Source organism: Armigeres subalbatus, chromosome 2 (assembly GCF_024139115.2).
Source record: "Armigeres subalbatus isolate Guangzhou_Male chromosome 2, GZ_Asu_2, whole genome shotgun sequence".
Classification (NCBI taxonomy): domain Eukaryota; kingdom Metazoa; phylum Arthropoda; class Insecta; order Diptera; family Culicidae; genus Armigeres; species Armigeres subalbatus.
Window position 1 is genome coordinate 156,412,336 of NC_085140.1, and position 20,070 is coordinate 156,432,405.

Sequence of the window (20,070 nt, forward strand, 5' to 3'; positions counted from 1 at the left end):
TACTAGGGGAGGGACATGAAATGTTGACGTGATACTAGAGAGGCTCTCCACTCAGCGACACTCTCATAAGTAGCACGGAGTTGGATATTGGGAAGGTATTCGTTGGGTCAGGATTTGCCTGTAGCTGGCAATGTGACCGTGGTATAGATCTTACCCCGTAACACACCACGTAAAGGTGTCTACCCAGTGTTACGGGTAGGGTTGAGGGATATCCGATATAGTTTGTAATAAATTGAATCTGTTACACTAAAACTAAATTTTCATGTTTTAGTGACGCTTGGTGCGTTTTAGCAGAACCCCGACCAAATGTGACTAAAAATCCATCAAAACTGTTAAAACTTTTCAATTTTTCAAGTTTTTAAATTGCAACAGTCACTAAGCGGCGTATTCTATTATTAGGTATCGTGTGTGTATATGTGTGCACAAAAGCAATGAAAAACAGACAACTTTTCATATCGTAATACTCAACCAATTTTCGCAACAAGTTTCGTTCGACAGGGGGTGGTAAAACCTAGTTGATCACTATTGAATTTGATAACGATCTTTTTTTTGTCTTTTTTTAGCGAGACTTTCAGCCCTAGGCTGGCTCGTCTCGTAGCTAACGATCGACAGTTGCGTTTAGTTATAAAGAAAATGGTACATCGAACTAGGGATCCTGCATTCAGAGATATGCGAAAGCGGCCATCTTGAGCCAATCGAGCATTGAGAGCTGTCAGAATCAGAGCCAAATGAACATTGTTATTTTTGCGGATTGAAAGGTATTGCGATTGTAATGAAAAAGATTTTACGATAAGTTTTGTCGAATAAACGATTTGTTTTACATTGGCAAGTTGAAATAGTCTAGTTTATGCATGGTACTTTGTTCATTTGTATTGCACTTTTCTTTTAGTGATAATGCACTGTTGGACGTTAGATAACGAAATCTGAAAATGCCATTATGCGCAAAGTCATGTTCGAGCTCCAACATTTTGCGCCATAGCAAGTGCTGGCAGCGTTTGTTTACAAAAGTAACAGCGTTGCTAAATCGTCTGGAAAAGTATTCGCACATCTCTTAATATAGGATCCCTACATCGAACCATATTAGCACCATATAAGGTTGGTGTCTTGGCTCAATGCGAGAAAGGCAGTATCACTACTCGGTGAATTAAGTTGGGTTTTGAGTAAAAACGTCCGTTCGGGTTCGATAGTACTGTCAAAGCGATTTCTTTATTCATAGCAATAGTCTACTATGATAGTCTACGTTACTTCAAGCATACTGCCCTACTGCCTTCCTCATTAGCACGGCATACATACGGTATACCGTGCCTCATTAGTAGATTATTTACTGTTTGATAAAACATCAGTCCAATGTTCATTGCTCTTCAAAAGATCGTATAGATGCTGTCCAGGGCTTTCCGTAGCTTGCCACTGACGGGCTCCAAAAAGCTTGAAGCTAGAATTAAGGTAACCATTTCTAATGCCATTTGCTAGCAGCCCGTCTAATGCATCCATTTGATCTTCCGTTGGAGTATCGCGGTTGTAGTTACCGACGAACGCAATGCCTTGAGATTTAGCATTTTGACCTAAAATTTATAGAACATTTATTTTACAATTAAGGTTATCTCTAGTATTCTATGCAATACAACCTATGAGGAAGGCTCCGACAAACGTCCAACCACGCCCCTCATATATGTTTCCATCGCCACCAATCAGAAAATTGTATCCAATATCACTGAAGCCATTGTGACTCATCTGATAATTTTGAAGCATGCGAATGCGCTCCCCGCACTCCGTCTTGAAACAGTTAATGTTTATTGTATCTCCAAAAAAAAAACATCTGTTGTAGTAGCTACCTAGTAGGTACTCACCTGGTTGCGACAGTTCCTGCTTGCGGTGTGCATTATGATGACCTGCCCAACTGGTACATTCAATTCAGTAAGATCGTCTTTCGGCGGTTGCGCCAGCCATTCTCGACGGGATATGATTCGTATTGGCGGAAGTGCTTCGGTTGTTGTTGGCGCTGGAAAATGAAGCGTATGCAATCATCAACTTCCATTCAATACTCAATACCTATTAACGCTCTTAGACCGTGGAACAGGAAAACAGTATTTATAAGAAAAGGATTTTTTTTAAACCAATCACTAATTTCTACTAAAGATCTATTTAAGGAACTAGGAAGATCCGATAATTTACCTTGCCGATTTATATTTCAAAGAATTCAATTTGTATAAGGATTCCCATAAAATATAACAAAGTAATGTTTCCTCAATTACATTTTCAGTTCGCAGGGAAATCGCAAATCAGGGGCCATCCAGAAACCACGTGGTCATATTTTTGAAGATTTTCAACCCCCCTCCCCCCATGTGGCTTATCGTGGTCATTTGGCAGACCCCCCTCCCCCCCCTATGACCACGTGGTTTTTTTCAAGTACAAAAATTTAAGAAAAAAAACTTTTGTAACTAAAACATATGGTTAATCCGATCAATTTTGAAGATGGACAATTTCAACTGATTCAAAATCAAGCTAAACTCAGCATAGAAATTATAAATATTCATGAATTCAAAAATTTTGATGTATCCGTGTATCGCTAAGCATCCAAGCAGGTCTATTGAGCCGATGCGATTTCATTTATTATTTTCACAAGCTACAACAGGCCTTCCATGAGTTGATGTTTTAAGATACGAATCGACAGAAGTAAAAAAGCAGCCTGAAAATTTTTAAAAGTTTTCCAACAATTAGGAAATTTCCAATAAAGAAATTATGGTATGAGCAATAAAAAATATCAAATTTTCTACAAATAATGCAAAATTTCCATAAACAATTAAGAATTTTCCACAAAACAAAAATAAATTAACACTTTAAAAACCAAAAATTGCAAATATAAAAAACGAATTTTTCATAAAGAAATCAAAATTTTCCACGGAAAAAATACAAACATTCCATAAATAAATCAATATTAGAAATAAAAAATTACAATTTTTTTAAAAATTTACTAAAAATATTTTCTCGGTCACTCAGATGGTTCTTTCGAAAAATTTTCCAGGGAACTTCTATACCACATCTCGAATATGCTTCAGTCAATGGTCCTGGAAGTCGTAATGTTTGCAACTTGATGTTGACTCAAGATAATTTTGGGTACCTTGTCCCTTGGATCTCATGTTAATGGAAATTAGGATCATATGCTTATTGCGTCGGATTGGGTATATACCGATGATGAGGACATTGCAAAATATCTACCAGTATCGTGGGCTGAACTTGAGAGCATTCTGGAGTACCTTGAGCATCTCGTATTCCTGAATATTAATCACTGGCTTAACGTTCAGGATGACCCATCTTATCTGAGTGTTCAGAATGATTCAAACATTTCAATTTCAATTGTATGCTCGTAGAATCGAAATCTTCCCAAGGTTTCGGATATCTGAGTTTTCGAGGACAGTCAAATTTAGGCTCCCATATTTTTTTCTGTAAAGCCAATATCTTGATGAACAATTGTACTGAAGAAAATGGTGGCCTAGCTCTCTTTTGTGATTTTATAGACAACCTAAAACGCTGGGCATATATGACCAATCCGTCCTGAAAGGGTTGAGATTTGTTTTGGAATTCAATTTCAATCGTAATTATAACAATTTTTTAACCTAGATTGTTTTAGGAATTGGAGGGATTTTTTCTGGAACACTGCCGCTTTTTTCATATCGCAGGAATCTCCTAAGTTCTAAGACCCTTTTATGAATTTAAAAAGCATTTTATTTAGAATTTCATGTTGATTTTTTAAATGCAAGCTTCTCTATGTCATAACCTTTTTCATGCGCAACAATTAGAATTTTGTGCATTTAGAACATTTAGGTGCATTATTAAATTTTTCGATCAATTATCCTAAATATTCAATATAATAAAAACTCAGCTTTTTAAGCCTAAACTATTGCCTATATTTATTGCTTGGATTAGTTTTAAATTCCAAGATCTACTTAATTATAAAGAATAATTATTCTGGAGTTGCAAGGAAACCCTTCGGAATATTGACAAGAAGTTCTTCGAGTCTCCACAGAAAAATCTTTAGAATTTCAACGACATTATTTTCCGAAATTCTGTGGAAGAGTTCCGAAAACGTTCGGTAGAAATTTTAAAGAACTATAAGAATCCGTAGAAGGATCCGAAATGCATATTTACGATGAAAATTCCAATAAACATCAAATTCCGAAGAATTTCCAATATGAATTAGAAAAAAAAATCCAGCTAACTTTTTTTACAGAATCTCTAAGGATTTCCTTCAAAATCCTGGGCAACTTTAATGAATCTTCAAAGAAAATTCTTCTAAATTTCCAATGGAATTTTTTTTCGTTTTCCAAAAGAAATTCTTAGACATTTTCAGCAGTTTTTTAATTTCCAAAAGAAATTATTCGGAATATGCCAAAATATTTCCGATGGAAATTCCTAAGATTTTCCAGTAGAATATCGAAAAAAGTTCATCTGAAATACCAATAATGAATTTCCCGACGAAATTCCGATGTTTTTACAAGTGGAAATAACGAAAAAATTGTACTTTTGTAGTACTTGTAAAGGTTGTACTTTTGAAGCATTTCCAGTAGGAATTCCTTAAAAAATTAAATCAAAATTTTAAAGATTTTCTGATGTGAAAATTCTATAAAATTTTTAAATCATTTCCTGTGCATTTTTGAATGGTAAAGAATTAAAGCAATGTTTAGCTGAACCTACAAAAAAAATCAAAATGACTTCCCGAAGAAGAATGAATTCCCGATGAAATTTTGGAAAATTTATGGTGCAAATTAAAAACATTAACCTTGAGAATTCTAAAGATTTATTCTTTGAAAATCCAAAGAATTGTTTGAAGATAATCCATAGACTCTTCCGTGGAAATTCTAAATAATGCCTCGAATAAAAAAAATACTTGGAAAATTAAAAAAAAAATGTGTAGAATTCACAAAGAGCGTAAAAAAGTATTCCGAAAAATTTTCATTTCAAAATTCCAAATTTGAAAAAATCCAAAAACAAAAAATCAACAGAAAAAGTGTTTCGTGTGGCATTGGCTGTTTAATATCTTTCGGAAATTCAGAAGATTTTTTCTTGAAAAATTTAAAAGTCTTCTTCTCTTCTACGGCTCCATATTCCAACCGAAAGTTGGTCTGCTTTTCAACTTAGTATATTCTATTAGAATTTCCTCAGTAGCAAAATTTCCAAGCAAAATTTTTCAGATAGAATTGTTCAAAAATCATTCTGAATGTCAGAATTTTATCAGGATTATATGAATTAAGTCAAAGTTTTTACATGAAATTTCTTTACTGGATTTTTACTGATTATCCACAAGAAATTCTTTTGAAAGTTTTTTTTCTTCTTTTCTTCTTATTGTAAAAAACATGAACATTTTCAAAATTGTAACTGCGTACGCAAAAAGTGTCGGCGGCGTGATGCCAAAAACCATCCGCGGCGGATTTTTTTAAAAATATTTTTTCATTTTTCCTTTCCAATTTTTTTTTGTGGGAGTTGAGACTGAATCGCAACCTGGTTTTTCGTTATTTTTTTTATGGAAAAAGGATCTAAGGCGTTACGACTGACGCTGCGTTACCGGTTTTTCTCGATGTACACCTACGTCTTTTCAACGCTGAGTTGAAAAGACGCTACGTGGGCATCGGCCCTAAGATGCGCTTTGCGTTTATTAATTAAATCATTAAATTTTAATGATTTGTATTTTTTTCACCGCTATTGTTATTCACCAAAAGTTTTTCTGGACGGCCCCTCACCCTCACGCTTAGGATGAAGTAGGATATCCAACTGTCCGAAATTTGATTCAAAGTGTTCAAAATAAGAATTTGATGGCAACTGTTATTCGAAGTTTGAGTCAAACAGAAACCGATAATGTTTTACTTCAATTAGTTCAATACACAGTGTTCATACAGTTATTAGAATTTAATCACTCTGGACATGCATCTTCGCAGACTGATTTTCATGGCGGGTGCTTCTGTGTTTGAAATTTGAAATTTTTGGTCTAGGTATAAACAACTCTGCACAATAAAGTTTTCGCACTTACCTTCCGCTGATTCAGATGGATCCATCGATCTACTGTAAATAGTTCCCGGTAGGACACATGTTATTAGAGCTAGTATAATTATAATAATGCCGAGTCCCATAACACACATTTTTTTGTTTAACATTTTAAACAATATGATTATAGCGAAAACGTTTCACAAATTGTAGAGAAATTACAAAACTTTGTTTCGGATGCTTGATGATGTGATAAGTGAATGATTGCATTATGCGAGGCATTATGTATACGCAAATGTTCTCTTATCAGTTAAACACTCGAGTCAAACATTATATGTTCTAGTTGCAAGCAGTAAATGTTTTCACATTTGTGATTAATATGTTCCAATTAATCCACCTTTTGTGATTATCGGCTTCTTGCTGAAACTTTTCTGTTATTTTTTTGTACTTTTTTGTACGAGAAAGGCAAAACATAAAATGTCGAGTCAAGTACAAGACACTGAAGACGGCCTTACTGTTGAGGTCGAAATACGTATCTGTCAAAAGTACAATAAAGTAGTGGAATTAAATGGAATAATACAAACTCGTCTCATGACAAGTGACTTTAGGCAAGGGAAAATGCACCTGGAAGCTCTTAGGGAAAAATGACTATTTGATTTTTATTTGATTTCTATCCATAAAAGTTTCTAAGCTGTTCGAAATTCCTCCGGAAGTTCCTCCAGAAATTCCTCCGGAAGTTAATTCCTAAAATTCCTCCAGAAAATCCTCCCGAAGTTCCTCCAGATAGTCCTCCGGAAGTTCCTCCATGCTTTCCTTCAGAAGTTTTTGCTAAAATTCCTTCGGAAGTTCCATCAGCAATTCTTCCGAAGGTTCCACCAGAAATTAGTTGGGATGCTCCTCAGGGAATTCTCCGAGAAGCTTATCCAGGAATTCCTCGGAAAGTTCCTCCAAGAATTCTTCTCGGAATTCCTACAAAAGTTCCATCAAAATTCTTCACGAAATCTCAAAAAATCAAGAATTTCTTCAGAAGTTTCTCCAGGAATTCCTTCAGAAGTACCTCAGGAAGCACTTCCAGAAGTCCCTAGGGTATTTTAAGTAATTTCGAGCAGGCAATGCTATTGACTGCGGGATTTCGAAATTCATAGGAAATCATCCCCTTGCTGAATTTTGTGGTAATAGAATAGAAAATGTGACAAAATCGGCATTTTTTTGTTTCAATTTTTTTAGTTCATATCACAAAGAATCAGTCAATGCCTTGATAGTTACTTAGAAATGATTTATAATAAACCACATGCGGTGAAAGTTATTTAATGAAAATCATTGTATGCGGTATTATTTACTATACTGTCTTTTTTTTTTATTTTTTTTTCTTCCTAAACAATGGAGGGGGAATCTGCTCAACAGACATCCTGGGTTGACCAGGAAGTGCGGGGTTAGGGATTACCGAGGGAGGCAGGACTACATCCCCGACCAGCTAAACCGTTTCCATTGTCGCCAAGCCCATAGTCCCTTCGGTACAACCAGAAAGTAATGCTTCAAAGGGGGGCCAGTGCACAACGCACCCTCGAGGTTAGCTGCGTGTCCTTGCAGCACCGAACATCGTAACTCGCTTTTTAGAAAAACACCATGGTATCGTGCCAGCGCGTTGCCGGCTTTCCAGGTGGCCTGACCACGCCCTATGTCCTCGGAAGGTGGGAAGGGTCGACTTCGCGCCTGCTTCCCTCTGCACGACTGGTATCAAAATGATGATGCCGCGTGCACCTTTAAATTGACCTTTCTGCGATAGGGCCTCTTCGTCAGCACACAGAGGGACTTGTCGACACGGCGCCTACGCCTGCCCCAGCCTTGACGAGGACCCTTTCCGTCCTCGGGCCCGGAACCCGCCCGGCTGACCCACGCCGCAAAAGCGACGACACCATGTTGTTCTCCGCGCCGCCACTTGTTCGCTAAAAGGATCGAATCCGACCACAGAGCATGCCCACCGGCATGACCCATGAAGCCGACTCCGATCCCTTGACCACCTCTTATTTGTGCCTGAACTAGCCATCCTTGAGTCCACGCGCCACCTTCTGTGTAGCTCCGAGACGATTTGGGCGATAGCCGATAAAACGGCGTTCCAGCCAACTTCATCTTTACACATCTTCCGAACTAGGTTGTCCGGGGTAGTGTCCAGACCACATGTGGCAAGCATGTGGTCACGCATTGCGCGAAAACGTGAGCACACGAACAACACGTGTTCCGCCGTTTCCTCTAAACATGCGCACACCAAACACTCGGGCGAGGCCGAGCAAGCCAGCTGCGTTACCTTCACTTTGATTTTGCAGCACGCTTAAACGCCGGGCACATCGAACCCCCCATGGGATGCTTGCTGTTCACAGCTTTGCTGGAACAAATCAAACAATTGGGAGGGTTCGTGCAGCATTGTGCCTTATGTCCCTCCAATCCGCAGCGTCGGCAGAGATTGCTTCTGTCAGGGCCTTTGCAGTCCCATTGCTTGTGCCCCGGTTCCAGGCACTTGAAGCAAACTTCGGGTTGCTCGTATATGCGCACAGGGCATACCGACCATCCCACTTTGACGCTCCCTAACTTGACTACCTTGGAGGCGTCCGCTGCAGATAGCCGAACCAATGCTACCTGTGTCCCTGCCGGACCTTTCCGTAGCCGAACGGCTGCGGTGGGCGTCTCCACTTCACACTGTCGCCGCAGTGCCGTGACGAGCTCTTCGACTTCGGTGATCTCGTCCAGGTCTTTAACCCTTAGATTCACCTCCGTCGTGAGTGCCCTCACCTTGACCGTCTCGCCTAGGACTTCCTCCGCCAACTTCTTGTAGGCGGCGCCCTTTTGCGAGACGCCCCGCTTCAGCTCGAGGATCATCTCGCCCATCTGGGTACGTCTTATTCGACGTACGTCGGCGCCGAGTTCACCGAGCTTGACGTCACTCCTCATCGCCTTCAAAACATCCGAGTACTGTCTGGGGGTTGACGACTGTAGTTTTGCTATTAAGATTAATTTCTTCCGGCGATAGCAGTCTTCTTCTTCTTATTGGCATTACATCCCCAAACTGGGACAGAGCTGCAGCTTAGTGTTCATTAAGCACTTCCACAGTTATTAACTGCGAGGTTTCTAAGCCGAGGCTAACACGATGATACTTTTATGCCCAGGGAAGTCGAGACAATTTTCAAACCGAAAATTGCCTAGACCGGCACCAGGAATCAAACCCATCAGCCACCCTCAACATGGTCTTGCTTTGTAGCCGCGTGTCTTACCGCACGGCTAAGGAGGGCCGTAGGAACAACAAAGTATTTGCTACTTATTAGGACTACTATCGCTGAAAGAAATCTCGCTTAACTTTTCAAAAGGACCTAAGTAACATTTTTTTCATGAATTAATTTGAATACTGCAATCAATAGCTTTCATGTTGTTATGTTGATTGCGCTATTCAAATTAATTCATGAAAAAAATGTTACTTAGGTCCTTTTGAAAAGTTAAGCGAGAAATAATCTGTATGGTATTATTTACAAAAATAAAAATAACGACTAAAATTTACAAATTTTTTTGGCATTACAAAATGGGGACGTTTATTTCACAGACAAACAGACGTAACACTAGAGAAATTACCATCGACTGTGACTTCAACGATCAATTTGAATTTGATTGATTGCGTGCTTCGCAACTAGAGACGCTAGCGTCGTAATCCTTGAGTCTTGAATCTGGAAAATACGTAAGACACGCGTTGCTTTTCCGTTTTTGTATCATCATGAATATGGCGTCGTTCAAAAGAAATAATTAGACGCATACCAAGGCGATTTCCAATATATTTCCTTCCCAACTAACATACTATTCCTTTCCAGTGCGCTCATGGAGATGCAGAGGATTCCTCGGTTTCTTGTAGAAATGAGTGTCGAACTAATTTTCCTCCCCTTATCCTAATTGACTGTGAGGACGTGGCCGGCATCGTTATTGGTCTTGAATTAAAGAAACTCCGAAGCATGTACAGCGAGAACACCTTTATAGTCCCGAGAAAACTATTCAATTGGTGAGCTGTGCATTATATGTTGTTTTTCGGCCAATCACGACTAGCAACTACGATGGGTACAGTCAATCAAGCTAAGGTAAGCTAAGCTAAACTAAGCTTATAAACTGTACACCTAACAAATTTAGAAAATCAAAATTATTTACTACCACATATAAACATTTTCAATGAAATATCGACATTAACATCTGAAGATGAGATGGCGCTGAGTTGGATTCTCATGTTAATAGTTTTTTATTTATATAGAATAAAATAGAACCTGTAAAATTGAAACAACACATAATTTTGAGATGATGAGCGATGGAAAAATAAAATGAAATGTATATTTCTATTGCATGATATTTGATGTAAATGTAGGGAAAGGTGGTCGGTTGCCGGCACTGGTCGGTTGTTGGCACCCCGTCGTAACTGTTGACAGAAAACATATGTGGTCATTCTGTCATTTGCCATACGTGTGCTATGTAAGTTCGATTTTGTTGTGTCCATTTCCGAAGCATATAGAAAGAAGCCTTTGTTTCGTTTTACAGAGAAAACACTTTTTTGTCAAGTGAAAACCCACTCTAAAGTTTTTTTTTGGTCAATTGCTTAGTGTTATAAATCGAAGTAAAACGATTGAAATGGTGAGCGCATTATTTACAAAGCAAATTTACTTGTGATTAATTTTGTGAATTGGTTGTTGTGAATTAATGTTGAATGCCACCGTAGCGATCACAATTCAGCTATTATTTTCATTTTTCAAAAGGGTTACTTATTTCGGTTGGTGGCACCCAGGTGATTATAGGGAAATCATCAGTTTATTGCCTAATTTCAGGCCATAAGCCAAGTTGTTAGCAACACTAACAATTTTTGAATTCTTTATAAAATGTGTTTAATGTACTCAAAGATAATAGATTTTATTGCTATTGACACAATAAATCTTGATCTTTCCAGACAGAGCGCCCTCACTTCATAGTTTGTCATTTTGAGTGGGTTTTTTAGGGTGCCGACAACCGCTTAACAAAATCTATATATATAAAAATGAAATGGTCTGTGTTCGTATCCGCATAACTCGAAAACGGCTGGATGGACTTTCTTCATTCCTTCAGCAAATATGTTCGTTATCTTTTCCGACGGGTTTATATGATATTTCCTCATGCAAAAATCACAAGAAAGGTTAATTAAATCGTGAAAAACTAAAATTAAGAACCGTATGAAAATTTCGCATGGGTAGTTCACAACGCGCATTTTTGCCTACTATGCAGGACAACGTTTCCAATAGATGAGATAAAACAAATCCCTCCACCAGTTATTGGCTTCCATTGGTATGAAAATATCACCACACGAAAGGGTTGGACTAAAAACAAAAGGGTGCTGACAACCGACCACCTTCCCTTACATGATTCTTTCGCACAGTGACGGTATGGATCCGACAGAATAATGTTTCCTCTATCACAGCGGTTCTAAACCTTTTTGCCTTTCTCGTACACCAAGGTGTAACGAAAAGGCTATATATTCACTTCCAAGACTTTGTGATAGAAGGTCCGGAGATCCATAGTGTTATATACCAATCGACTCAGCTCGACGAATTGAGATGATGTCTGTCTGTGTGTATGTGTGTGCGTGTGTGTATGTATGTGCGCAAAATAAAACTCACTCATCTTTTAGGCACTTATCTTGATCCGATTTGTTTGCAATAAGTTGCATTCGACGGGGAATCCTGTCCCATTGTTTCCTATTGAAAATTGGCCAGATCGGACTATGGGATCAAAAGTTATGGCCAAAATACGATTTATATACAAAAAAACACGCTAAGAAATTCTCACTCATTTTTTTAGTATATCTAATGTACGAGAAAGGCACAAACACCGCTAGGTGGATCAATCAGGGTTTTTGGATATGTACCCCTGCAGACCTTTGCATATCTAGAGGTACTCCCTTGTTTTTTTTGTTGAAAAGTTTCCTACAATCTCACATAAAAAATTGGTTTCAGTCAACAAATCCCGGGCTTCCAACGAAAAATCGATGATTTATGTCGGCGGTGCCCATTTTGGAAAATAAACAAAAAATGCTGAGAAAATTAGGTGATAATGTCTCAGCAGGGATGTAATACCAATGAAGAAGAAAAAGAACTTTCGAAATTCTGAGAGGATTTAAAAATTTTGAGCATTTCATATTAGATCCAGAATTTGCAATTCCGGATAAAGCTTTGCACCGTTTTACCTCAAATCTCGAACAGACTCATATTCCAAACCCTTAATGCAATGTCAATAAGAAGAAGAAGAAGAACAAGAAACTTTGGCTGTTACGCCCTTTTCAAATGTTGGTCTAGAATCATTCAACAAGTCGTTTCAAATTTCAAGGTAAAATTCTATTTGAAAAAAGTTCCCAAAATAGTGTTTGTGAAATTTTAATGCAACCTCCACCATTAACTTGTCAGAACTAACTTACGCGGCTTGCATCTCTGCAATCTACCGATCTCGATAAAATAATCATTAAAATGTACTTTACCGGACGATTCCTTGAAAATGCTGTCAATTGAGCAACAATCAGTAAGCTAAGAACAAACTCCGATCGAATGAAATGGTCAAGTCGAACCACCTTGCATCGATGGACTTATAGGTCATTGCGCGCGGCAAACCTAACCTCACTATTTTGACAGGTACTGGTCCTGTTGTTTACGTTTCGGACTTAGAATTTTTTTGATCCAAATTAAATCTGCATATTTCACGATGTTGAAGACATTCCGTACATTCTGCATTGAAATATTGGTAATTATCGATAAGTTTAGGTAATTATCGATCAGAAAATCCAAAGAATGATAGAAGTATCTGAAAATTAAAATAAAGTCGTCTGTAAACAACAGGACCAGTCAAAAGTCGTGCGTGACGTCACTGTGCAATGGAGTATTGCCCCACTTGGACTGAATGAGGTACCAGCAACAGGAATATATTTTGGATGACCTTGCCTGGAAGCTGACCTTGAATCTATTGAAGTACATTGGAAAACAAAAAAAAATCTTTGTTTTGTTTCTTCAGCAGCTTGTGTTAATCAACGGACGAGTAGGTACCTAATAGGGTTAATGTACCGGTTTTGGCCACCTTAGTGCCTAATTTAGCTAACTCTGAAAAATGCATATTTTCCTAAAACTATCGACCAGTTTCAAAAATGTTTTGAAAATCCTCAGAATTCACCGATTTTTTGTTGTTGCCTTTTTTTGGGCCAAAAATAAATTAATAAATCTAGACCAACATTTGAAAAGGGCGTAACAGCCAAAATTTATTATCTCTGATTCCTCGTCTACGTATAAAGCTATATATGTAGACAAAGAATCAGAAGGAATAAATTTTGGCTGTTACGCCCTTTTCAAATGTTGGTCTAGAAATAATTAAAATGCTCAGAACATGCCTCTTTAAATACTACTGTTGATATATTAGGCTGAATACTTGAATGTAATTCGTTCCAGAACTGAATGCTTACGCCAAAATAAGCTCCTACAATGCGATGTTCTATGTCGTTTGATTTGAAACTTTCTACCTCGCTGACTTATTATTGTCATTTATTTTGGAGGTTTTCGTTTAGTAATAAAACTATGAAGTAGGACAACTAACATCTAAGACAATTAAAGAAACGGAGACGAGCCAGCCTAGGGCTGAATTATAATTATTTATTCAGACTAAGGCCGAAGTGGCCTGTTCGGTATATAAGAGTCTTCTCCATTCGGCTCGGTCCATGGCTACACGTCGCCAACCACGCAGTCTACGGAGGGTCCGCAAGTCATCTTCCGCCAGATCGATCCACCTGCGCACTGCGCCTTCTTGTACCCGTCGGATCGTTGTCGAGAACCATTTTCACCGGGTTACTGTCCGACATTCTGGCTACGTTCCCGGTCCACCGCAGTCGTCCGATATTCGCGGTGTGAACGATGGATGGTTCTCCCAACAGCTGATGCAACTCGTGGTTCATTCGCCTCCTCCACGTACCATCCGCCATCTGCACCCCACCATAGATGGTACGCAGCACTTTCCTTTCGAAAACTCCGAGTGTGCGTTGGTCCTCCACGAGCATCGTCCAGGTCTCTGGCGTCTGTAGAGGACTACCGGTCTAATGAGCGTTTTGTAGATTGTCAGTTTGGTACGGCGGCGAACTCTATTCGATCTTGCGGAGTCCAAAGTATGTACGATTTCCAGCCACTATACGTCTCCGAATTTCTCTGCTGGTATCATTTTCGGCAGTCACCAGTGAGCCCAAGTACACAAATTCTTCTACCACCTCGATTTCGTCACCACCGATGCCAACTCGCGGTGGGTGGCTCACATTGTCTTCTCTTGAACCTCTTCCTATCATGTGCTTCGTCTTCGACGTGTTGATGACTAGTCCGATCCGCTTGGCTTCCCTCTTCAGTCTGATGTAGGCTTCCTCCATCATCTCAAAGATACGTGTCAGAATATCTATGTCGTCGGCGAAGCCAAATAGCTGGACGGACTTATTGAAAATTGTACCACTCGTGTTAATCCTTGCTCTTCGTATTACCCCTTCCAAAGCGATGTTGGATAGCAGACACGAAAGACCATCACCTTGCCGTAATCCTCTGCGGGTTTCGAAGGGACTCGAGAATGCCCCTGAAACTTGAACTACGCACATCACCCGATCCATCGTCGCTTTGATCAATCGTGTCAGTTTATCCGGAAATCCGTTATCGTGCATTAGCTGCCATAGCTGGTCCCGATCGATTGTATCATATGCGGCTTTGAAGTCGATGAATAGATGATGTGTGGGCACGTTGTATTCGCGGCACTTCTGCAGTACTTGGTGAATGGCGAACACCTGGTCCGTGGTGGAGCGTTCGCCTAGGGCTGAAAGACTCCTTAATAAAAAACTAAAAAAAAAAAATAATAATAAAGAATGACCAGACCATGTATATTAGATCTGTTTAAATTTCAAGAAGTTTCTTCAAATAGACCGGTCAACTGATATTTACAATTCTTATGCTAAGATAGACTTCTGGTGAAAATTTCAGCTCAGTTGGTTGAAATTTAAGTGTGCTTCAAATCGATTTAGTATTTTTGGCAGAATTTTGCTCCTAAAAAAATCGTAACTCTGAGTGTGATGAAGGAAATTCATTGCAACAACAACTAAATGAAAGCCATACATATCCTCGAAAACTTTGTAGAACATTGTGTTATAATCGGAACAGATCTTCTACGCGTTTCAATAGATTTTGTCCTTCGAGATAATCAAAAATCAACATTTTTCATTGATAAAAGGCCTATGAAATCTACATCCAGATATTTTTTTGGATTGAATTTGTCGGGAAGTTGCAGCTACACATTCATTTTAGTATAGCACGGTTTTAAATCTTAAGCAAGTATCAAATAAAAATAGTAGAAAATTGAGGAGTGGATTCACATTTTCATTTGCTTAAGGCTCAAGACTTCATCACAATGTTTTGAGAATTAATGACTGTATCGCTTGTTTGTAATAGTGAGGCAATTGGTACGGAAAAGTGCAGCAGCGATAGATAAATTTTGTTTACAACTGGGGTGGGTGGAAATGGGGTGTTAAAAATATGCCAGCTGATGCATAATGTTGCCAGACTTGACGAAATGTTTATTCTATATCATAACACATGTTCACGGTGTATCAAATATATGGGTATTTATCGGTTTAAAATTTGTTATTCACCACTTGGAATTTAACAGAAGCTTACATAACATGTTTAAATATTTATTTCTGGTATATTTGTTCAATCCGGCAAACAGCAATGATTTTTTCCAATAAACAAATCTGGCAACGGTGAAGAGATGATTATTTTCTCGTGTATGCACACCTTTGTTTGCGTGTTGGCTGGCGTATACATTGTATTGTTCGGATTGAATGAAGTTGCATCGCGTAGATTTTGTACTCACCATTTCACTTATTGCGCTAGTGAGTTTGAGTCTTCCGCATTTTATTGCATTCACAATACGGTCGTCAAATTTGTCTCTCACTTCGATTTTTGGAAAGCAGTTTTCGACAGTTTTTGGACGCGAAGTGAATTAATTGGTAGTCAATATTGAAGAAAAATGTGAAACTCAGTTAGTGAATATGTTTTAGGAGTGATTAAATCAAGAAAAAAAAGCAATGGGTAATGTTTTTAACATAACTGCGAGTAGACATAGAACTTGTATAAACGTAACGTATTTACATTTGAATCATTTGTTTGAGTAACTGCATATAACCATTTTTCACAATTCCGAGAAAACAACAAAAATGGTAATTTATTTAAACTTTCTCTTGGAAATTATTTTTTGCGGACTTTTTTTTTAAACATTTACATGTAATACAGCGAAATTTTCTAAATTAAAATGGATATTAACACTGATTGTACATCTTGAATTGCTAATGCCTTCTGCGAATAAATGAAATTAATTATTTTAATCAAATTTGTATTTTCATCATGTTTTAATGTACTTGTCGTTTAGTACCAAGCACAACTTAACATGTGGTCACTTGGTCAGTCATATGCCATGACTCGTTCCGTTCCCGGGATCATGTGGATTATGAAACCTATCCCTTTTCGTGGATGAGCAGACCAAATGTCTCTAATTTTATTCTTCTTCATCCACCACCGCTGCCCACGCTGATGTGATGGGTGGTAGCATCCATTGCAACCGACACCACTGCGTCCGACCATCATCAAGCACAGAATGACACAAAAATGCGCCCACCTTTCCCATGTATATTCGCAGACCCACCGGCAGTTCTACCGCTGGCCGACTGCATGCTAAGTAGGTAAACATAGCGAACGAACGAACGAAACGAAAAAAGCGCGAGCAAAAAGCACGTCAATACGCGCTGCTGTCACAAATTGTAATTACTCGCACATGGTAGGCACTGCTTCTTTTATAGACAAAGAAAATCTTGCGGTGGACTCGAAGGCCCGTGACATACCGCATTCTGATGTCCGTGGTTACATATGAAATTTTTGCTGGCTTTGACAATAATTGAAATTTTCAATAGCTTATCGTTAATAATCTTAAGTTTCAATAAAATAGGCAAATTGCTGGAGATTGTCCGAGTCGATTGATATACAAATCTTCAAAATCCATCGAAAGATAAAGGCGCTAGCAACGTTTGAAATCTCCCCTTTCAGCGTAACGCTCTCGATTTTCAAAAATCTAAATGACACCCAGTATAGTAAAGAAAGACGTAAGTTCTACGTCAAAACAGTGGGAAAAGATCAAGTGAAAAATCAAGTGCGTGTGTTTGTGTTTGCTCCAAACGTTCGGAGTTAGTATGCGTTCGATAAAAATACGAATGCCGGCCCAGGAAAAAAGGCAGTTTTCAGCGTTTTTCCTGCAATTCCTCAGTAATTTTTAATTTGGATAAGTGAAAAATTAATATGGAAATGATAAAAAAAATTTTTTGAGCTTTTTAGTGGAATGTCTTCACTTGTCATAAGACGAGTTAATACAATCCCATTGAATTTCACCACTTAATTGTATCTTGACAGATACGTATTTCGACCTCAACAGTAAGGCCGTCTTCAGTGTCTCGTACTTGACTCGTCGAAAAGTCGAGTCAAGTACGAGACACTGAAGACGGCCTTACTGTTGAGGTCGAAATACGTATCTGTCAAGATACAATTAAGTGGTGGAATCCAATGGAATTGTATTAACTCGTCTTATGACAAATAAAATGGAAATGCCAATGAATATATTATGATGGAGGTAAGTCGGCAAATAGCCCCAAAATAGTGAATTTAGTTCAAAACTTTATTAGTATTAGTGCGGATTCGAATAAAATCATCGTCATTATCGGATTGATTACGGTTTATAGAGCCATAATTGATTGCCTTATTATAAAGACTTGCACGCTGGCAAGCATTTCCATCGAACAAGTTACCATTGCTTTTCAATGATCGTCATCAAATATTTTTGGTTGGGACCTGAAATGTTGAGACAAAGCAATCATTGGTGACTTAGTAGATTGTCATTCAATTTGAACATCATGCTGCAACGGCAAGTGTATTTGGTGCAGTTGGTATGGCGTTCGGCTGATAATGAAAGTGTCATGAATCGAATCGCACAGAAATTAAACAAAAAAATTGTTTTTCAACTTTTTAAAGAATCTATATGGAAATGCAGCTAATATTATCTTCCAAACCTAAACGTACATGTGTATAATATAATAAGAAGCGGAAGTACAAATCTACTTCTATATAAAAATTCTCATGCCTGCTATACTATCAACTTTCTGTACTTTCGCCTCTATAATTATATCATGAACATGTACGCACATGTTGTGATGTACGTCTAAGTTTGAAAGAAGATGTTAGCATTTTGCAATTCCATATCAAAAAGTAACAAACTCATCTCATTAATTAACGTGGTTGATATTACAAACAATTGCTCTTGTCAGATTCTTTTAAAAAATTGACAAACAAAATTATTAGGGCTGAAAGTCTCCTTAATAAAGAACCAAAAAAAAAAATTAAAGAATGACCAGACCATGTATATGCATCATTTGATTTGGAAATTATGTATTCCTGTTGATATTAAAGATGATGTTTTGCGTCCACATGAGAAAGACTACAAGAGCAGTTCTACTTAAATGCGCTTTTTCCTGCTCCAAATAAAGAATAAAGACAATAATTGATTCAGAATAAAAACGTACTAACTAAGGTATCTAGAATGGTCTGGGTACCTGGGAACTAACATAGCGTCAAAGAGAAGAAGTACAATGGGTAGTGAATGAATTGTTCGGGACACACACCTGCTGTAAAGCAATTTCAGTGAAAAGTTTGGATCTTATTATTTACTGCTGTTAAAAATAAATACATTTTATTCGATCAGAATCACAGTACTTTGCGCCAAATTACACTTCTTTACAAAAATGCAACATTATCTAATATTTGAGCTCGCTATTCGACATAAATTTTCAAACACCAACGTTTGATGTCAGCATGGTTAGCCTTTTTTGGTTTTCTTAGTGCTTAGTGGTAATCATTCCTGCCAATGGTTGGGCCCCAAATCACTGGACCAGTGGGGCCACTTTTGTATGATTTTGAACAGCATCCGCCCAGGGCTTTCGAACGGTGCCAGCTGTCTGTGGCCGTACAATCGGTAGGTTTTGGACAGCTTATTTTCCTCCAATCCGATCGCAATCAACTGCTGGGCAGCGCTCAGTTGTGCCACGGGTGGTTCAACATCGGTAAATGTGCCAATGAACGCTATGCCAATACTGTCGACATTGAATCCTGAGGGAATGTGGAATGTGTAATATCTGAAAATTGTTGTCTAAATAAAAGTAGGGTTTACCTTTAGTGTGTGCGCCTTGCTTGTCCCAATCACGTCCTACGTATGCGTTTCCATCGCCTCCGATCAGAAAATTGTATCCAATGTCGGAATAATTTTTTGAGTCATTTGCCATGTGGAACTGCTGAATGTTTTGCGTCATGAAAGTACATTGTGCCTGAAATAGTGAATGAAGTCTAGTGTTATTATAAGAAATACACACTCTAAATGTGTATTCATCATCAGCCGAGGTACGTTACCCTGCAAACGCTAAGGAAAGAACAAGAAACGGTAGTTGCAAATCTCAACCATAAACATTTGTGATTTTTTTTGTTATTTGTTGACAATGTAATTTTGACTAAATTTAAACTGAGAGAGAATTACAAGCACAAGATGGACTTCCTGTGCCCGTATTAAAATAGCATATAATTTATGATACCCAAAAAAATATTTGAAGTTTTGTATTAAGGCAGCCTTGGACAGTTCTTCAGTAAAACTAATTCTACTCAATTTCTAGCTAATGTGGTTATATTCATCCCGATAGGTTCAGTCTTAACATTTCAATCTATGATATCTCTACTATAATGCTTGTGCTTCTGCAAACATTCGTACAACATATGTCCTGGACTTTCCGTCGCCTGATACTGTCGCGCTCCATAGAGCTTGAAATCATTCGTGAGATAGCCGCTGGCCGTTCCGTTTTTAAGCAGTGCGTCCAAGGTATCCATTTGTTCCTTCGTAGGCATATAGTGACTATAGTGGCCGATAAAGGCAATGCCTTCACTTTTGGTGTTCTGACCTTTGAAA

At 38.3% G+C, this 20,070-nt stretch overlaps 3 protein-coding genes across 7 annotated transcripts in view; 1 reads left to right on the top strand and 2 right to left on the bottom strand.

Moving 5' to 3' along the window:
• The window catches only part of LOC134211069 (uncharacterized), a 167,045-nt gene that overhangs the window by 12,841 nt on the left and 134,134 nt on the right, over positions 1–20,070 (top strand). The gene's annotated exons all lie outside the window — the stretch shown is intronic.
• Positions 1,165–6,279, bottom strand: LOC134211070 (peptidoglycan-recognition protein SD-like). Its single transcript, XM_062687649.1, has 4 exons — positions 6,023–6,279; positions 1,848–1,999; positions 1,626–1,773; positions 1,165–1,562 (listed from the first exon to the last, which is right to left on the bottom strand). Exons 1-4 carry the CDS (start codon positions 6,144–6,146, stop codon positions 1,318–1,320), a joined length of 669 nt encoding a protein of 222 aa, XP_062543633.1. The 5' UTR covers positions 6,147–6,279; the 3' UTR covers positions 1,165–1,317.
• LOC134211063 (peptidoglycan-recognition protein LC-like) overlaps positions 18,757–20,070 on the bottom strand; it is a 38,274-nt gene continuing 36,960 nt past the window's right edge. For 3 of the 5 annotated variants that reach the window (XM_062687633.1, XM_062687636.1, XM_062687634.1), the window contains exons 5-6: positions 19,288–19,441; positions 18,757–19,226 (exon numbers count right to left, since the gene is read on the bottom strand). In XM_062687633.1, the coding sequence (XP_062543617.1) occupies positions 18,973–19,226; positions 19,288–19,441 (408 nt within the window). In that variant the 3' untranslated portion in view covers positions 18,757–18,972. Of the gene's footprint in view, positions 19,227–19,287; positions 19,442–19,773; positions 20,063–20,070 lie in introns of those variants that run through there. The other 2 variants (XM_062687635.1, XM_062687637.1) reach the window with 1 other exon arrangement.